Source organism: Halichoeres trimaculatus, unplaced genomic scaffold (genome assembly GCF_033239565.1).
Source record: "Halichoeres trimaculatus isolate MK-OKI-2021-1 unplaced genomic scaffold, fHalTri1.1 fHalTri1_scaffold_55, whole genome shotgun sequence".
NCBI lineage: Eukaryota > Metazoa > Chordata > Actinopteri > Labriformes > Labridae > Halichoeres > Halichoeres trimaculatus.
In genome coordinates this window covers 97501-112500 of record NW_027437234.1, presented here as the reverse complement: position 1 = coordinate 112500, position 15000 = coordinate 97501, and the positions used below count along the sequence as shown (strand labels likewise).

Genomic DNA, 15000 nt, shown 5'->3' with positions numbered 1-15000 from the left:
GTGTGAACCAGGTAAAAAGTTTCAGAGCTCTGTGAACAGAGTTCATCGTCGTGTTTTTCTTCATTTTTATTGTTAAAAAAGAATTTTGATGTTTTCATCCTGAAAACTTGATAGTACTCAGTCTCTCTCTGTCACACACACACACACACAGGAAGGACAAAGTGTGACTTCAGAGCTCTGAAACACTCCACAGTAGCAGACTGCCCCCTGCTGGGCAGCACATGTTACTGCAGGAAACCAGTGTGTCACTGAATAATGTGTTGAGTTAGTTTGGTGGTTAAACCACCCTGTTAACCTAACCATTGACATAGAGTCCCTGCTAACCTCTGACCTTTGTGTCACCTGTCCAGGTGTAGCTCTCCCTCTGACCTTTGTGTCACCTGTCCAGGTGTAGCTCTCCCTCTGACCTTTGTGTCACCTGTCCAGGTGTAGCTCTCCCTCTGACCTTTGTGTCACCTGTCCAGGTGTAGCTCTCCCTCTGACGTTGTGTTTCCTCCTGCAGTCAAACGTCAGGTGGACATCCTTGAGCTCAAGGACCTGGAGAAGGAGTACATCCTGTCCAGGAGTCGTCTCACCTTGGCCCAGCACCATCCTCCCTCAGCTGCTATCGCAGGTACACCAGTCACACTTGTTACCTGCACACCTGGTGCACCTGTAGAATCAACCTGCGTTAGCTGGAGGTTCAGGGTGTCATCCTCATGTTGGCTGAGAGGAAATAAGTTCATATGATCGCCAAAAATATACACGTCTGTTAACTCTGTGTGTGTGTGTGTGTGTGTGTGTGTGTGTGTGTGTGTGTGTGTGTGTGTTCAGGCAGTGCCTCAGCAGAGGAGATGGTGGCCCTGTTGGTCCAAACGGGACTGTTTGACTCGGCTCTGTCCATCTGTCAGACGTTCAAACTCAGCCTGACGCCTGTGTTTGAGGGGCTCACCTTCAAGTCAGTGTAAACACACAGGCATCTCCTTTAAGTCTGCATCATCTCTGTTATCTCTAAGTTATCTCTAAGTTATCTCAGTATTATCCCAAGAGCCACTCCTCCATGTACTATTCCAATTTATCTAATACATTATCTCTAAACTGCCTCCACCTTATTCTTTGAATAATTTTTACATTATCTATGAACCATCACTGTTTCCCTAAACTATCTCTACATTATCTTTAAACTATCTCTACATTATCTTTAAACTATCTCTGCATTATTTATAAACTATCTCTACGTTATCTTTAAACTATCTCTACGTTATCTTTAAACTATCTCTACATTATCTTTAAACTATCTCTACATTATCTTTAAACTATCTCTACATTATTTATAAACTATCTCTACGTTATCTTTAAACTATCTCTACAGTATTGATAAACTATCTCTACGTTATCTTTAAACTTTCTCTACATTATTTATAAACTATCTCTACATTATTTGTAAAGTATCTCTACATTACCTTTAAACTATCTCTACATCATTTTAAAACTAACTCTACATTATTTATAAACAATCTCTACATTATCTTTAAACTATCTCTAAATTGCCTTTAAACTATCTCTACATTATTACAAACTATCTCTACGTTATCTTTAAAATATCTCTAAATTATTTATAAACTATCTCTACATTATCTTTAAACTATCTCTACATTATTTATAAACTATCTCTACGTTATCTTTAAACTATCTCTACAGTATTTATAAACTATCTCTACGTTATCTTTAAACTATCTCTACATTATTTATAAACTATCTCTACATTATCTTTAAACTATCTCTACATAATCTTTAAACTATCTCTACATTATTTATAAACTATCTCTACGTTATCTTTAAACTATCTCTACAGTATTTATAAACTATCTCTACGTTATCTTTAAACTATCTCTACATTATTTATAAACTATCTCTACATTATTTGTAAAGTATCTCTACATTACCTTTTAACTATCTCTACATCATTTTAAAACTAACTCTACATTATTTATAAACAATCTCTACATTATCTTTAAACTATCTCTAAATTGCCTTTAAACTATCTCTACATTATTACAAACTATCTCTACGTTATCTTTAAACCATCTCTAAATTATTTATAAACTATCTCTACGTTATCTTGAAACTCTCTAAATTATTTATAAACCATCTCTACGTTATCTTTAAACTATCTCTACAGTATTTAAACTATCTCTACGTTATTTGTAAAGTATCTCTACATTACCTTTAAACTATCTCTTCATCATTTGAAAACTATCTCTAAATTATTTATAAACTATCTTAACGTTATCTTTAAACTATCTTTACGTTATCTTTAAACCATCTCTACATTATTTATAAACTGCCTCAATTGTAAACTAATGTAACATGATCTTAAAACTATCTACTTATAATCTGTAAACTTTCTCTACATCATTTTTTTCCAATCTCTAAACTATCTTCAAACTTTTCTTACATCATTATTAATTTTTTTCTAATCCTTCATGATCTGTTTATATTTTCTTCATTAACTCTTCACTAATCCTATGGTTTCTGTTTGTATGGTCTATCTCTACACTGTTCCTACAGTATGTTTGTTATCTCTTTATCATCTCTACACTACTCTTTATCTGTTTATATACTTTCCATTATCTCGATATGATTTCTGCGTTATCTACTCTTTCCTTTCTCTTCACTTTGCCTGAATTATCTGTTTTTATACTCTTGAACTTTTCTGTATTTTTCTACGTTATCATGTGTAGAGTCGTTTTTTTATGTCTCCACACTTTTCCAACCTAATTTTTTGATATATCCTCTACGCTCTCTTTCTCTACGCTTTTCCTACGGTGCCTGTGTTATATAATCTTTATCGTCTCTGCCTGAGATTGGCTCCTTAGCGTGTTCAGACCATGTCTGTGGTTATCCTGAGGAGAATTGATGGTGATTTAGAAAGCGTTTGGTCTCAGCAGCTGTTGTTTATGTGTTGACGTGCTGTTTTTCATTGGCTCAGGTGTATTAAGCTTCAGTTTGGGGGGGAGGAGTCTCAGAACGAAGCCTGGAGTTGGTTGGCTGCTAACCAGCTGTCATCAGTCGTCAACACCAAAGAGTCCAGGTCTGATTGGTTAACGAGTTAATGACAGTAGATCAGAGTTTAAATGTGTGAGTTGATGATCTTCAGTCGGTTTTCCTCTTACTGCTCGTAACCAGTGTTTCTCTACGCTCAGCGCGACTGACGAGGCGTGGCGTCTGCTAGCTTCATACCTGGACAGGTATCCCTCCTCTAACGGACAGCATCACCGCTGTGTCATCAACAAGCTGCTGTCTCATGGAGTTCCACTTCCTGATTGGCTGCTGACATCCTACAAGGTCAGTCTCCTCATTCAGCACCACATACAGCACACAAAAGGTTTGCTTTTTTCCCATGATGCATTGAGGCAGCTGTGTTTCTCTGAACCAGGCAGTGGATGCTGCAGCTCTGCTACGACTCTTCTTGAACTTTGACCTCCTGGATTCTGCAGCTGAGCTGGTTTTAGAATATGTGGATGCTCTTCTGGGACGGGGGCACCAGTACTTTGGGATCCAGGTGATACTGCACTGTAAAAACACACGTACCACTGTAAAACTGCACTGTAAAAACACACGAACCACTGTGATACACAACCACTGTAAAACCATGCTAACCACTGTAAAACTGCACTGTAAAAACACACTTACCACTGTGATACATAACAACCACTGTAAAACCACGCTAACCACTGTAAAACTGCACTGTAAAAACACACTTACCACTGTAAAACTGCACTGTAAAAACACACTTACCACTGTAAAACTGCACTGTAAAAACACACTTACCACTGTCAAACTGCACTGTAAAAACACACTTACCACTGTGATACACAACAACCACTGTAAAAACACACTTACCACTGTAAAACTGCACTGTAAAAACACACGTACCACTGTCAAACTGCACAGTTTAAACACACGTACCACTGTAAAACTGCACTGTAAAAACACACGTACCACTGTCAAACTGCACAGTTTAAACACACGTACCACTGTAAAACTGCACTGTAAAAACACACGTACCACTGTCAAACTGCACAGTTTAAACACACGTACCACTGTAAAACTGCACTGTAAAAACACACTGACCACTGTCAAACTGCACTGTTAAAACACACTTACCACTGTCAAACTGTACTGTAAAAATACACGTACCACTGTAAAGCTGCACTGTAAAAACACACGTACCACTGTCAAACTGCACAGTTTAAACACACGTACCACTGTAAAACTGCACTGTAAAAACACACGTACCACTGTCAAACTGCACAGTTTAAACACACGTACCACTGTAAAACTGCACTGTAAAAACACACGTACCACTGTCAAACTGCACAGTTTAAACACACGTACCACTGTAAAACTGCACTGTAAAAACACACTGACCACTGTCAAACTGCACTGTTAAAACACACTTACCACTGTCAAACTGTACTGTAAAAATACACGTACCACTGTAAAGCTGCACTGTTAAAACATACATACCACTGTGATACACATCAACCACTGTCAAACTGCACTGTAAATCCACGCTAACCACTGTAAAACTGCACTGTAAAAACACACTGACCACTGTCGAACTGCACTGAAAAAACACACTGACCACTGTCTAACTGCACTGTAAAAACACACTGACCACTGTCGAACTGCACTGTAAAAACACACTTACCACTGTAAAACTGCACTGTAAAAACACAAACCATAATGGTAGAGATGATACGCCACTGACAAACACCAACCACAGAGTTCAGGTGATACAGTTCTGAAGTATATCACCGTTTCCATGGTTTTCTTTTTTGTCTGTTAGTTGTGGCAATAAAACACCTTCTAAGAGTGTGTGTGTGTGTGTGTGTGTGTGTGTGTGTGTGTGTGTGTGTGTGTGTGTGTGTGTTTTGGAGTTTCAGATGCCTCTGTCAGCCACCTCCTCCTCAGTCTGGTTGCCTTACACATCAATCGATCAACTGCTGCAGACTCTGAAGGAGACTCAGACCAACAGCAGCGTGAGTTTCTCCAACCATCCACTCTGTACATCAGTCTGTAGTTTAATCAGTCTGTAGTTTATTCAGTCTGTAGTTGAATCAGTCTGTAGTTGAATCAGTCTGTAGTTGAATCAGTCTGTAGTTGAATCAGTCTGTAGTTGAATCAGTCTGTAGTTTATTCAGTCTGTAGTTTAATCAGTCTGTAGTTTAATCAGTCTGTAGTTTATTCAGTCTGTAGTTGAATCAGTCTGTAGTAAAGTCAGTCTGTAGTTGAATCAGTCTGTAGTTTATTCAGTCTGTAGTTGAATCAGTCTGTAGTTGAATCAGTCTGTAGTTGAATCAGTCTGTAGTTGAATCAGTCTGTAGTTTATTCAGTCTGTAGTTTAATCAGTCTGTAGTTTAATCAGTCTGTAGTTTAATCAGTCTGTAGTTTATTCAGTCTGTAGTTGAATCAGTCTGTAGTTGAATCAGTCTGTAGTTTATTCAGTCTGTAGTTGAATCAGTCTGTAGTTTAATCAGTCTGTAGTTTATGCAGTCTGTAGTTTATTCAGTCTGTAGTTGAATCAGTCTGTAGTTTAATCAGTCTGTAGTTGAATCAGTCTGTAGTTTAATCAGTCTGTAGTTTATTCAGTCTGTAGTTGAATCAGCCTGTAGTTTAATCAGTCTGTAGTAAAGTCAGTCTGTAGTTTAATCAGTCTGTAGTTTATTCAGTCTGTAGTTGAATCAGCCTGTAGTTTAATCAGTCTGTAGTAAAGTCAGTCTGTAGTTTAATCAGTCTGTAGTTTAATCAGTCTGTAGTTTATTCAGTCTGTAGTTTATTCAGTCTGTACTAAAGTCAGTCTGTAGTTTATTCGGTCTGTAGTTTAATCAGTCTGTAGTTTATTCAGTCTGTACTAAAGTCAGTCTGTACTAAAGTCAGTCTGGTTTCAGGTTTACACTCGTGTGAAGGACAAACTGGACTCTTATCACCGGCTGGTGGAGCAGACGACCAGTCACAGACTCGTCCCTCCATAGTCCCCCTCTGGGCACCTGATGGAGCAACCAATCACAGAGCAGCACTCAGTGCATCATATTTTTGTACACCTGGAGGTGAAACAATGTTTTATATTTGTTCTTTTGTACTTCTTTGGTTTTGTAAATTTGGACCAGATTAAAGTTTTCATTGCTGTGAAAGTGTCGTCTTTTTACTTGAATTACTCACAAAGTTAAGAGGTGGTCACATGACCCTCAGCAGAAATACTCACTCCTTTCTGATCCCAACATATGAACACATGAATGATTTCCTGGACCTGTCCATCAACCTGAAACAAGAGAGTCCAGCTGCAGACCTGTTCTCCAAGCCAACTCTGTGCTCCATCACTGTCTGTGTCTGTGTCAGGAAGGTTTGTGTCTGTGTCTGTGTCAGGAAGGTTTGTGTCTGTGTCTGTGTCAGGAAGGTTTGTGTCTGTGTCTGTGTCAGGAAGGTTTGTGTCTGTGTCAGGAAGGTTTGTGTCTGTGTCAGGAAGGTTTGTGTCTGTGTCTGTGTCAGGAAGGTTTGTGTAGGTTTAGTGTCTGTTCACGTTGTGGTCAGAGGTTGGTGTCAGTCGTCCCTGTAGAAAAAGGCTAAGTGTCTGTTGACTGTGGTACAAAAGTAAGGGTATATTGTCCCTTGAGTTAAAAAAAAATTTGGTGTCATTTGTCCCTTTGGTAAAAAAAGTTTAGTGTGTGTTGACTCTGGTAAAAAAGTTTAGTGTGTGTTGACTCTGGTTAAAAAGTTTAGTGTGTGTTGACTCTGGTTAAAAAGTTTAGTGTGTGTTGACTCTGGTTAAAAAGTTTAGTGTGTGTTGACTCTGGTTAAAAAGTTTAGTGTGTGTTGACTCTGGTAAAAAGTTTAGTGTGTGTTGACTCTGGTTAAAAAGTTTTGTGTGTGTTGACTCTGGTTAAAAAGTTTAGTGTGTGTTGACTGGTAAAAAAATTTTAGTGTGTGTTGACTCTGGTAAAAAAAAGTTTAGTGTGTGTTGACTCTGGTAAAAAAGTTAAGTGTGTGTTGACTCTGGTAAAAAGTTTAGTGTGTGTTGACTCTGGTAAAAAGTTTAGTGTGTGTTGACTCTGGTAAAAAATTTTAGTGTGTGTTGACTCTGGTAAAAAAGTTTAGTGTGTGTTGACTGGTAAAACGTTTAGTGTGTGTTGACTCTAGTAAAAAAGTTTAGTGTGTGTTGACTGGTAAAAAGTTTAGTGTGTGTTGACTCTGGTAAAAAAGTTTAGTGTGTGTTGACTGGTAAAAAGTTAAGTGTGTGTTGACTCTGGTTAAAAGTTTAGTGTGTGTAGACTCTGGTAAAAAGTTTAGTGTTTGTTGACTCTGGTAAAAAGTTTAGTGTGTGTTGACTCTGGTTAAAAAGTTTAGTGTGTGTTGACTCTGGTAAAAAGTTTAGTGTGTGTTGACTCTGGTTAAAAAGTTTAGTGTGTGTTGACTGGTAAAAAGTTAAGTGTGTGTTGACTCTGGTAAAAAGTTTAGTGTGTGTTGACTCTGGTAAAAAGTTTAGTGTGTGTTGACTCTGGTAAAAAATTTTAGTGTGTGTTGACTCTGGTAAAAAGTTTAGTGTGTGTTGACTCTGGTTAAAAAGTTAAGTGTGTGTTGACTCTGGTAAAAAAAAGTTTAGTGTGTGTTGACTCTGGTTAAAAAGTTTAGTGCGTGTTGACTGGTAAAAAAAGTTTAGTGTGTGTTGACTCTGGTAAAAAGTTTAGTGTGTGTTGACTCTGGTAAAAAAGTTTAGTGTGTGTTGACTCTGGTAAAAAAGTTTAGTGTGTGTTGACTCTGGTAAAAAAGTTTAGTGTGTGTTGACTCTGGTAAAAAGTTTAGTGTGTGTTGACTGGTAAAAAAAAGTTTAGTGTGTGTTGACTCTGGTAAAAAAGTTAAGTGTGTGTTGACTGTTAAAAAAGTTTAGTGTGTGTTGACTCTGGTAAAAAAAGTTTAGTGTGTGTTGACTCTGGTAAAAAAAGTTTAGTGTGTGTTGACTCTGGTTAAAAAGTTTAGTGTGTGTTGACTCTGGTAAAAAGTTTAGTGTGTGTTGACTCTGGTTAAAAAGTTTAGTGTGTGTTGACTCTGGTTAAAAAGTTTAGTGTGTGTTTACTCTGGTTAAAAAGTTTTGTGTGTGTTGACTCTGGTTAAAAAGTTTAGTGTGTGTTGACTGGTAAAAAAATTTTAGTGTGTGTTGACTCTGGTAAAAAAGTTAAGTGTGTGTTGACTCTGGTAAAAAGTTTAGTGTGTGTTGACTCTGGTAAAAAGTTTAGTGTGTGTTGACTCTGGTAAAAAATTTTAGTGTGTGTTGACTCTGGTAAAAAGTTTAGTGTGTGTTGACTGGTAAAAAGTTTAGTGTGTGTTGACTCTGGTAAAAAAGTTTAGTGTGTGTTGACTGGTAAAAAGTTAAGTGTGTGTTGACTCTGGTAAAAAGTTTAGTGTGTGTTGACTCTGGTAAAAAGTTTAGTGTGTGTTGACTCTGGTAAAAAGTTTAGTGTGTGTTGACTCTGGTAAAAAAGTTTAGTGTGTGTTGACTCTGGTAAAAAGTTTAGTGTGTGTTGACTCTGGTAAAAAAAAGTTTAGTGTGTGTTGACTCTGGTAAAAAAGTTTAGTGTGTGTTGACTCTGGTTAAAAAGTTAAGTGTGTGTTGACTCTGGTAAAAAAAAGTTAAGTGTGTGTTGACTCTGGTTAAAAAGTTTAGTGCGTGTTGACTGGTAAAAAAAAGTTTAGTGTGTGTTGACTCTGGTAAAAAGTTTAGTGTGTGTTGACTCTGGTAAAAAAGTTTAGTGTGTGTTGACTCTGGTTAAAAAGTTTAGTGTGTGTTGACTCTGGTAAAAAAGTTTAGTGTGTGTTGACTCTGGTAAAAAGTTTAGTGTGTGTTGACTCTGGTAAAAAAGTTTAGTGTGTGTTGACTCTGGTAAAAAAGTTAAGTGTGTGTTGACTGTTAAAAAAGTTTAGTGTGTGTTGACTCTGGTAAAAAAAGTTTAGTGTGTGTTGACTCTGGTAAAAAAAGTTTAGTGTGTGTTGACTCTGGTTAAAAAGTTTAGTGTGTGTTGACTCTGGTAAAAAGTTTAGTGTGTGTTGACTCTGGTAAAAAAGTTTAGTGTGTGTTGACTCTGGTTAAAAAGTTTAGTGTGTGTTGACTCTGGTAAAAAAGTTTAGTGTGTGTTGACTCTGGTTAAAAAGTTTAGTGTGTGTTGACTCTGGTAAAAAAAGTTTAGTGTGTGTTGACTCTGGTAAAAAAGTTTAGTGTGTGTTGACTCTGGTAAAAAGTTTAGTGTGTGTTGACTCTGGTTAAAAAGTTTAGTGTGTGTTGACTCCGGTTAAAAAGTTTAGTGTGTGTTGACTCTGGTTAAAAAGTTTAGTGTGTTGACTCTGGTAAAAAAGTTTAGTGTGTGTTGACTCTGGTAAAAAGTTTAGTGTGTGTTGACTCTGGTTAAAAAGTTTAGTGTGTTGACTCTGGTAAAAAAGTTTAGTGTGTGTTGACTCTGGTTAAAAAGTTTAGTGTGTGTTGACTCTGGTAAAAAAAGTTAAGTGTGTGTTGACTCTGGCAAAAAAAAGTTTAGTGTGTGTTGACTAATAAAAAAAAGTTTAGTGTGTGTTGACTCTGGTTAAAAAGTTTAGTGTGTGTTGACTCTGGTAAAAAAGTTTAGTGTGTGTTGACTGTTAAAAAAGTTTAGTGTGTGTTGACTCTGGTAAAAAGTTTAGTGTGTGTTGACTCTGGTAAAAAGTTTAGTGTGTGTTGACTCTGGTTAAAAAGTTTAGTGTGTGTTGACTCTGGTAAAAAGTTTAGTGTGTGTTGACTCTGGTAAAAAGTTTAGTGTGTGTTGACTCTGGTTAAAAAGTTTAGTGTGTGTTGACTCTGGTTAAAAAGTTTAGTGTGTGTTGACTCTGGTTAAAAAGTTTAGTGTGTGTTGACTCTGGTTAAAAAGTTTAGTGTGTGTTGACTCTGGTTAAAAAGTTTAGTGTGTGTTGACTCTGGTTAAAAAGTTTAGTGTGTGTTGACTCTAGTAAAAAAATTTGGTGTGTGTTGACTCTGGTAAAAAGTTAATGTGTGTGTTGACTCTGGTAAAAAGTTAAGTGTGTGTTGACTTTGTGGTGAGCTGCAGTTGTTGACTCTCTTGTCTTCTAACCTATTAATTTGTTTTTGTTCAGTTTTTTATTCTTTTATCTGTTTGAAAAATCATCTAAAACTTGAATCAGCTCTGAAGCAGACCTCCAATAGCTTTACCTAACGACAGATGATCAGCCACTCACCTGTACACCTCACACGTTCACTGAGATCAGCTGCTCACCTGTACACCTCACACGTTCACAGTGATTAGTCATTCACCTGTCCAGGTGTAGTTGTCGTCATGTTTAACTCTTTGATCACCTGAGCATTAAGTCTTCAGGTAAACACAGCTGATGAACTATTAGCATCTCTGTTTTAGCCATACCAGCTAACGGCAGCCATATTGTAAAGCATCATTGACGTGATGTCATGGTCAAAGAGGGGGACAGGAAGTGTGCGTCCACAGAGTAGAAATAAAAACAGACATTTTTATTGTGGCGATCTGCTGTTCGTACTGAGCATGCTCAGTACAGCAGGAAGTGAACATATAAAGAATAAATGGAATGTTTTGTTCAGTAATACTGATCTGACCATATAAGGAAGAAGAGTCTGTGACATCATCACCAGCGTTCATAATGTGCTGTAAGTACCGTCTGTCTGAGAGCGTACCTGCTCAGGTGAGCTCACACAGAGTCTGACAAACACGCCTCATCAGGAGGCGGGGCCATCACACAGTGCCAGGGGGCGGGGTCACACAGTGCTCTTAGTGGGCAGCTCCGTGCTGTTGTGTCGAGTTTTACGTGACGTGCCGTCGTCCCGAGGTCGCGCTCGCTGCAGGTTGGACATGGCAGCGGTGCGTTCGATGTCGATGAGGGCGTAGAGCTCAGTACGGCGGGTGGGTGTGGTCGGAGGAAGGGGGGAGGTCGGGGTGCGCGGCGTGTGGGGATTGCTGCCGTCAGAAGCGCCCTTGTTCCCGCCCCCCTGCTCCATCTCAACCTCGATGTAGTTCAGAGTTTTCGGCGGCTCAGGTTGACCTGGCAGCGGCGGCCGTCTGAAGTCAAAGTTAAAGATGGTGGGGCCATCTGCGCGTCTGCGAGCGGTGTCCGGCCGATGGGCGCTGAGTGGCGCCGTAACGTTCTCTGTGTTGACGTAGTTGTGCGAGGACTCGAGCGCAGCAGACAGCGGGTGGGAGTAGGAGTGGTGCAGCGCCCCGTGGTGGTTGAAACCGTTGAGAGATGGTGTCCTCAGACCGCCGCAGACAGGCTCCTCCTCCTCGCTGCTGGCCTTCCTGGCCTCCCACACGGGCGGCAGCGCCGGCAGGTTCTCATAGTCCAGCAGGGCGGTGCGGCGCTGGGCCGAGTTGTTGACATTCTGTAGGTCGGGGGTGAGGGGGGGGCGGGCGGTGGCGGCGGGAGGCTGCGGATGGATTGGAGGAGGTGCAGGAAGAGGAGCCGTTGGAGAGTGGGGGGGCTGGCTCTGGCTTGGCGGGGGGATCCGGTGAACAGTCAGTCTCTTTAGGCTCCTCCCCTTTAGCCTCTTGCTTCCTCTTCTCCATCAGCTGCCTCTGAACAGGGGTGGGGCCTAACACAAAGCGCACGCCCTGCGGCTCCAGCAGCACCTGAGGCTCCTGCTGAGGGGGCGGGGCCGGCAGCTCGGGGCGGACCCTGGGTGGAGGAGGGGGGGTGGGGGGACACTGAGAGGTGGGGGAGGTGGGGCTCTCCAGCGGGGTGGTGACGGTCAGCGGGCTGGGCTGCTCCTCCAGGAGACCCGACGTGTTCACGTAGGTGTGCACCTGCAGGAGGTCAATGACATCATCATTACATCATCAACACACCAGTGGACCTGTGCTCTCCTACCACAGCTGTCAATCAAACAGGAAGTGAAGTGCTCACCGCCTCGTCGGCCACCAGCAGGGGGTGAGTCGACTCCTCCCCCACAGACGGGAGGCGTGTGGAGGCCACAGACGGGTGACGGGTGGAGGGGTGAGACGGGGCCTCCCCCACAGACGGGATCCTGCTCATCCCGTTAGGAACAGACGGCACCGAGTACCCCAGAGCTACACACACACACACACACACACACAGACAAACAGGGGAGAGTGATGACATCATCAGCAGGTAGGGCAGGTAGGTCACAGACACTGAGGAAGTTTTGGTTTGTCCTGTTTGTAAAGTTACTGACGCCACACTGGGTCCTCACTCCTCTGAAGTGGGCGGAGACTTTCTCCTTTTCCAAAGGGTGTGTGTGTGTGTGTGTGTGTGTGTGTGTGTGTGTGTGTGTTATGAAGTAAGCCTGTGAGCCAGTATTATCTACAGGTGTCCATTCAGCTATGCTCAGTCTGATTTCTCTATCTGCACAAAAACTGAGTCAAAAAACAAACAACTGACTGGGTCACAGACACAGCACTGACTGGGTCACAGACACAGCACTGACTGGGTCACAGACACAGCACTGACTGGGTCACAGACACAGCACTGACTCAGTCACAGACACAGCACTGACTGGGTCACAGACACAGCACTGACTCAGTCACAGACACAGCACTGACTGGGTCACAGACACAGCACTGACTGGGTCACAGACACAGCACTGACTGGGTCACAGACACAGCACTGACTCAGTCACAGACACAGCACTGACTGGGTCACAGACACAGCACTGACTGGGTCACAGACACAGCACTGACTGGGTCACAGACACAGCACTGACTGGGTCACAGACACAGCACTGACTGAGTCACAGACACAGCACTGACTCAGTCACAGACACAGCACTGACTGATAAGCAGGTATGGCTTTCAGCTCCAGCTCCTGAGGTTTACTGCAGTAACTGAAGTTGCTGCAGTTTGTGGAAAAGCTGGAGTTTTTATTTTCATCTGAACCTGAGATCAGGGCGGCTTCATTAGCTAACAGACATTTCACAGCCTGTCTGTAGAGCGGGCTACACGCAGACCAGCGGGGGAAACACTACGTACAAGGAGTGGAAATCAGCAGTGTCATGACGATACGATATCGATTCTTTGGACAACGATTTGATATTTGACGATATCACAAAGTCTGTCGAGATAGGATACGATACGGTACGATACGATACGATACGATACGATACGATACGATACGATACGATACGATACGATACGATACGATACGGTACGATACGATACGATACGATACGATTTGGGGGTCTTCGATCGATTTCAGACGATATTATGTCCTCACTGAACACCATCAGCAACATTTCACCTGAGGCAAGAAAGAAATACAAAACAATTTGATAGTTTATCACTGAAATGTGAACGAGGTGCTGACCTTTGGGTATGACAGTTTGTAGAGGATTATAACCATCTGTATGATCTGATTATGTTTTAAAATTAAAACTGGTTAAATTCAGGTAAGGTGCTTTTTGCCCCCACAGTTACCTTATGGGTCTGACTGTTACACTGTAATATTTGATTATTATATCAAGTAATGATGCAACACTATCATTAAAAATGACTGATTAAATAAACTTTATTATTGACCTCCAACATTTGACCATTTTCTATCAAACCAAAAATGTGAAGCTTTGATTTAAACTCAAACATTTCTATTGTTCAACATTAGAACGATCAACTTAACGAACTTAACATTGATAGATTTTTTTACTGTGATGCTGATAACCACAGTTTGTATGTCAGTGTGATCAGACTTTGTTTCTCTGTGTAATAGTCGATGTGGAGGAGGAATGACACTAAGCTCTCGCCGTTTGACTTTTTAACTTTATGAAGTTTCATGAATCAGTGGCTACAAAATCAAATGATGAGATAACTCACTGCAGTCGTGTGATGATGACCTCCTGTCGTCTGTGCAGCATCCTCTGCAGTCAGGTCGACCGTATCTTACCCGGATACAGGAGAGCTGTTTTATGATTGGCCCATATGTCTGGCTCCCTTTTAGCTCTGTGATGCTAACAGCGTCTTGCTACACGTTGGCCTACAGCGGTGTGACTCGGTGGACGCTAAACAGAACATTTTACAGCAGGAGAAACATCAGGCGTGGCGTGTCAGAGAGTGGAAAGGTTCAGATGTGTGTCTCATTAACTGAGTGTGTGAGGCTGAGAGGAAACTTCACAACGACTCACGGTTGGACGGAGACGGACACGTGTGTCCGGTCAGGATTTCAAAATAAAGGCGTACATTAAAGACCACGATGATGATCGATGTTTAGACTTTCCATCGATGTGATTGGATCATTGCTTAACCAATCGATGTATCGATCTATATCCATGGATCATTACACCCCTACTGCATACATGTTCCAGCTCCTCACCCTGCAGCATCCTCACCTCCTCAAAGAGCAGGAGAGACAGATCCATATGATGCACTCCAACACCAACGTCTGACCAGTCTGACTGTGACACGTTAACCAGATCACTGATCAGATCACTGACCTGATCACTGATCACTGATCTGATCAGTGATCACTGATCAGATCAGTGATCAGATCAGTGATCACTGATCAGATCACTGATCTGATCAGTGATCTGATCAGATCAGTGATCACTGATCACTGATCTGATCAGTGATCAGTGATCACTGATCAGATCAGTGATCACTGATCAGATCAGTGATCACAGATCAGTGATCACTGATCTGATCAGTGATCAGTGATCACTGATCAGATCACTGATCTGATCACTGATCTGATCACTGATCCTAACCAAGAGTCCGAGCCGTTAGCACACCAACATGCTGAGCACCAGAGGAACCAGAGGAACCAGAGGAACCAGAGGAGGGCTGGACCACACCATGTAAGTGTGTCCACAGTACACTGAGTCAGTATCATCACACACACACACACACACACACACACACACACACACACACACACACACACACACACACACACACACACACACACACACACACACACACACACACACACACACTACAGGCTGAACTACAG

General features: G+C 41.4%; 2 protein-coding genes across 2 annotated transcripts in view; one reads left to right on the top strand and one right to left on the bottom strand.

The window, feature by feature from the left end:
* nup160 (nucleoporin 160) overlaps window positions 1-6151 on the top strand; it is a 22478-nt gene extending 16327 nt beyond the window's left edge. The window contains exons 27-34 of the mRNA XM_074665215.1: window positions 1-11; window positions 503-613; window positions 814-937; window positions 2972-3073; window positions 3186-3327; window positions 3419-3544; window positions 4932-5027; window positions 5937-6151. The exon at window positions 1-11 is cut by the window's left edge and continues 50 nt beyond it. Of these exons, the coding sequence (XP_074521316.1) occupies window positions 1-11; window positions 503-613; window positions 814-937; window positions 2972-3073; window positions 3186-3327; window positions 3419-3544; window positions 4932-5027; window positions 5937-6020 (796 nt within the window). The 3' untranslated portion in view covers window positions 6021-6151. The remainder of the gene's footprint in view (window positions 12-502; window positions 614-813; window positions 938-2971; window positions 3074-3185; window positions 3328-3418; window positions 3545-4931; window positions 5028-5936) is intronic.
* Window positions 6152-10523: 4372 nt separating this feature from the next.
* Window positions 10524-15000, bottom strand: part of LOC141786649 (fibroblast growth factor receptor substrate 2-like) — a 9016-nt gene continuing 4539 nt past the window's right edge. The window contains 3 exon segments of the mRNA XM_074665206.1: window positions 10524-11438; window positions 11440-11849; window positions 11950-12113. Of these exon segments, the coding sequence (XP_074521307.1) occupies window positions 10808-11438; window positions 11440-11849; window positions 11950-12113 (1205 nt within the window). The 3' untranslated portion in view covers window positions 10524-10807.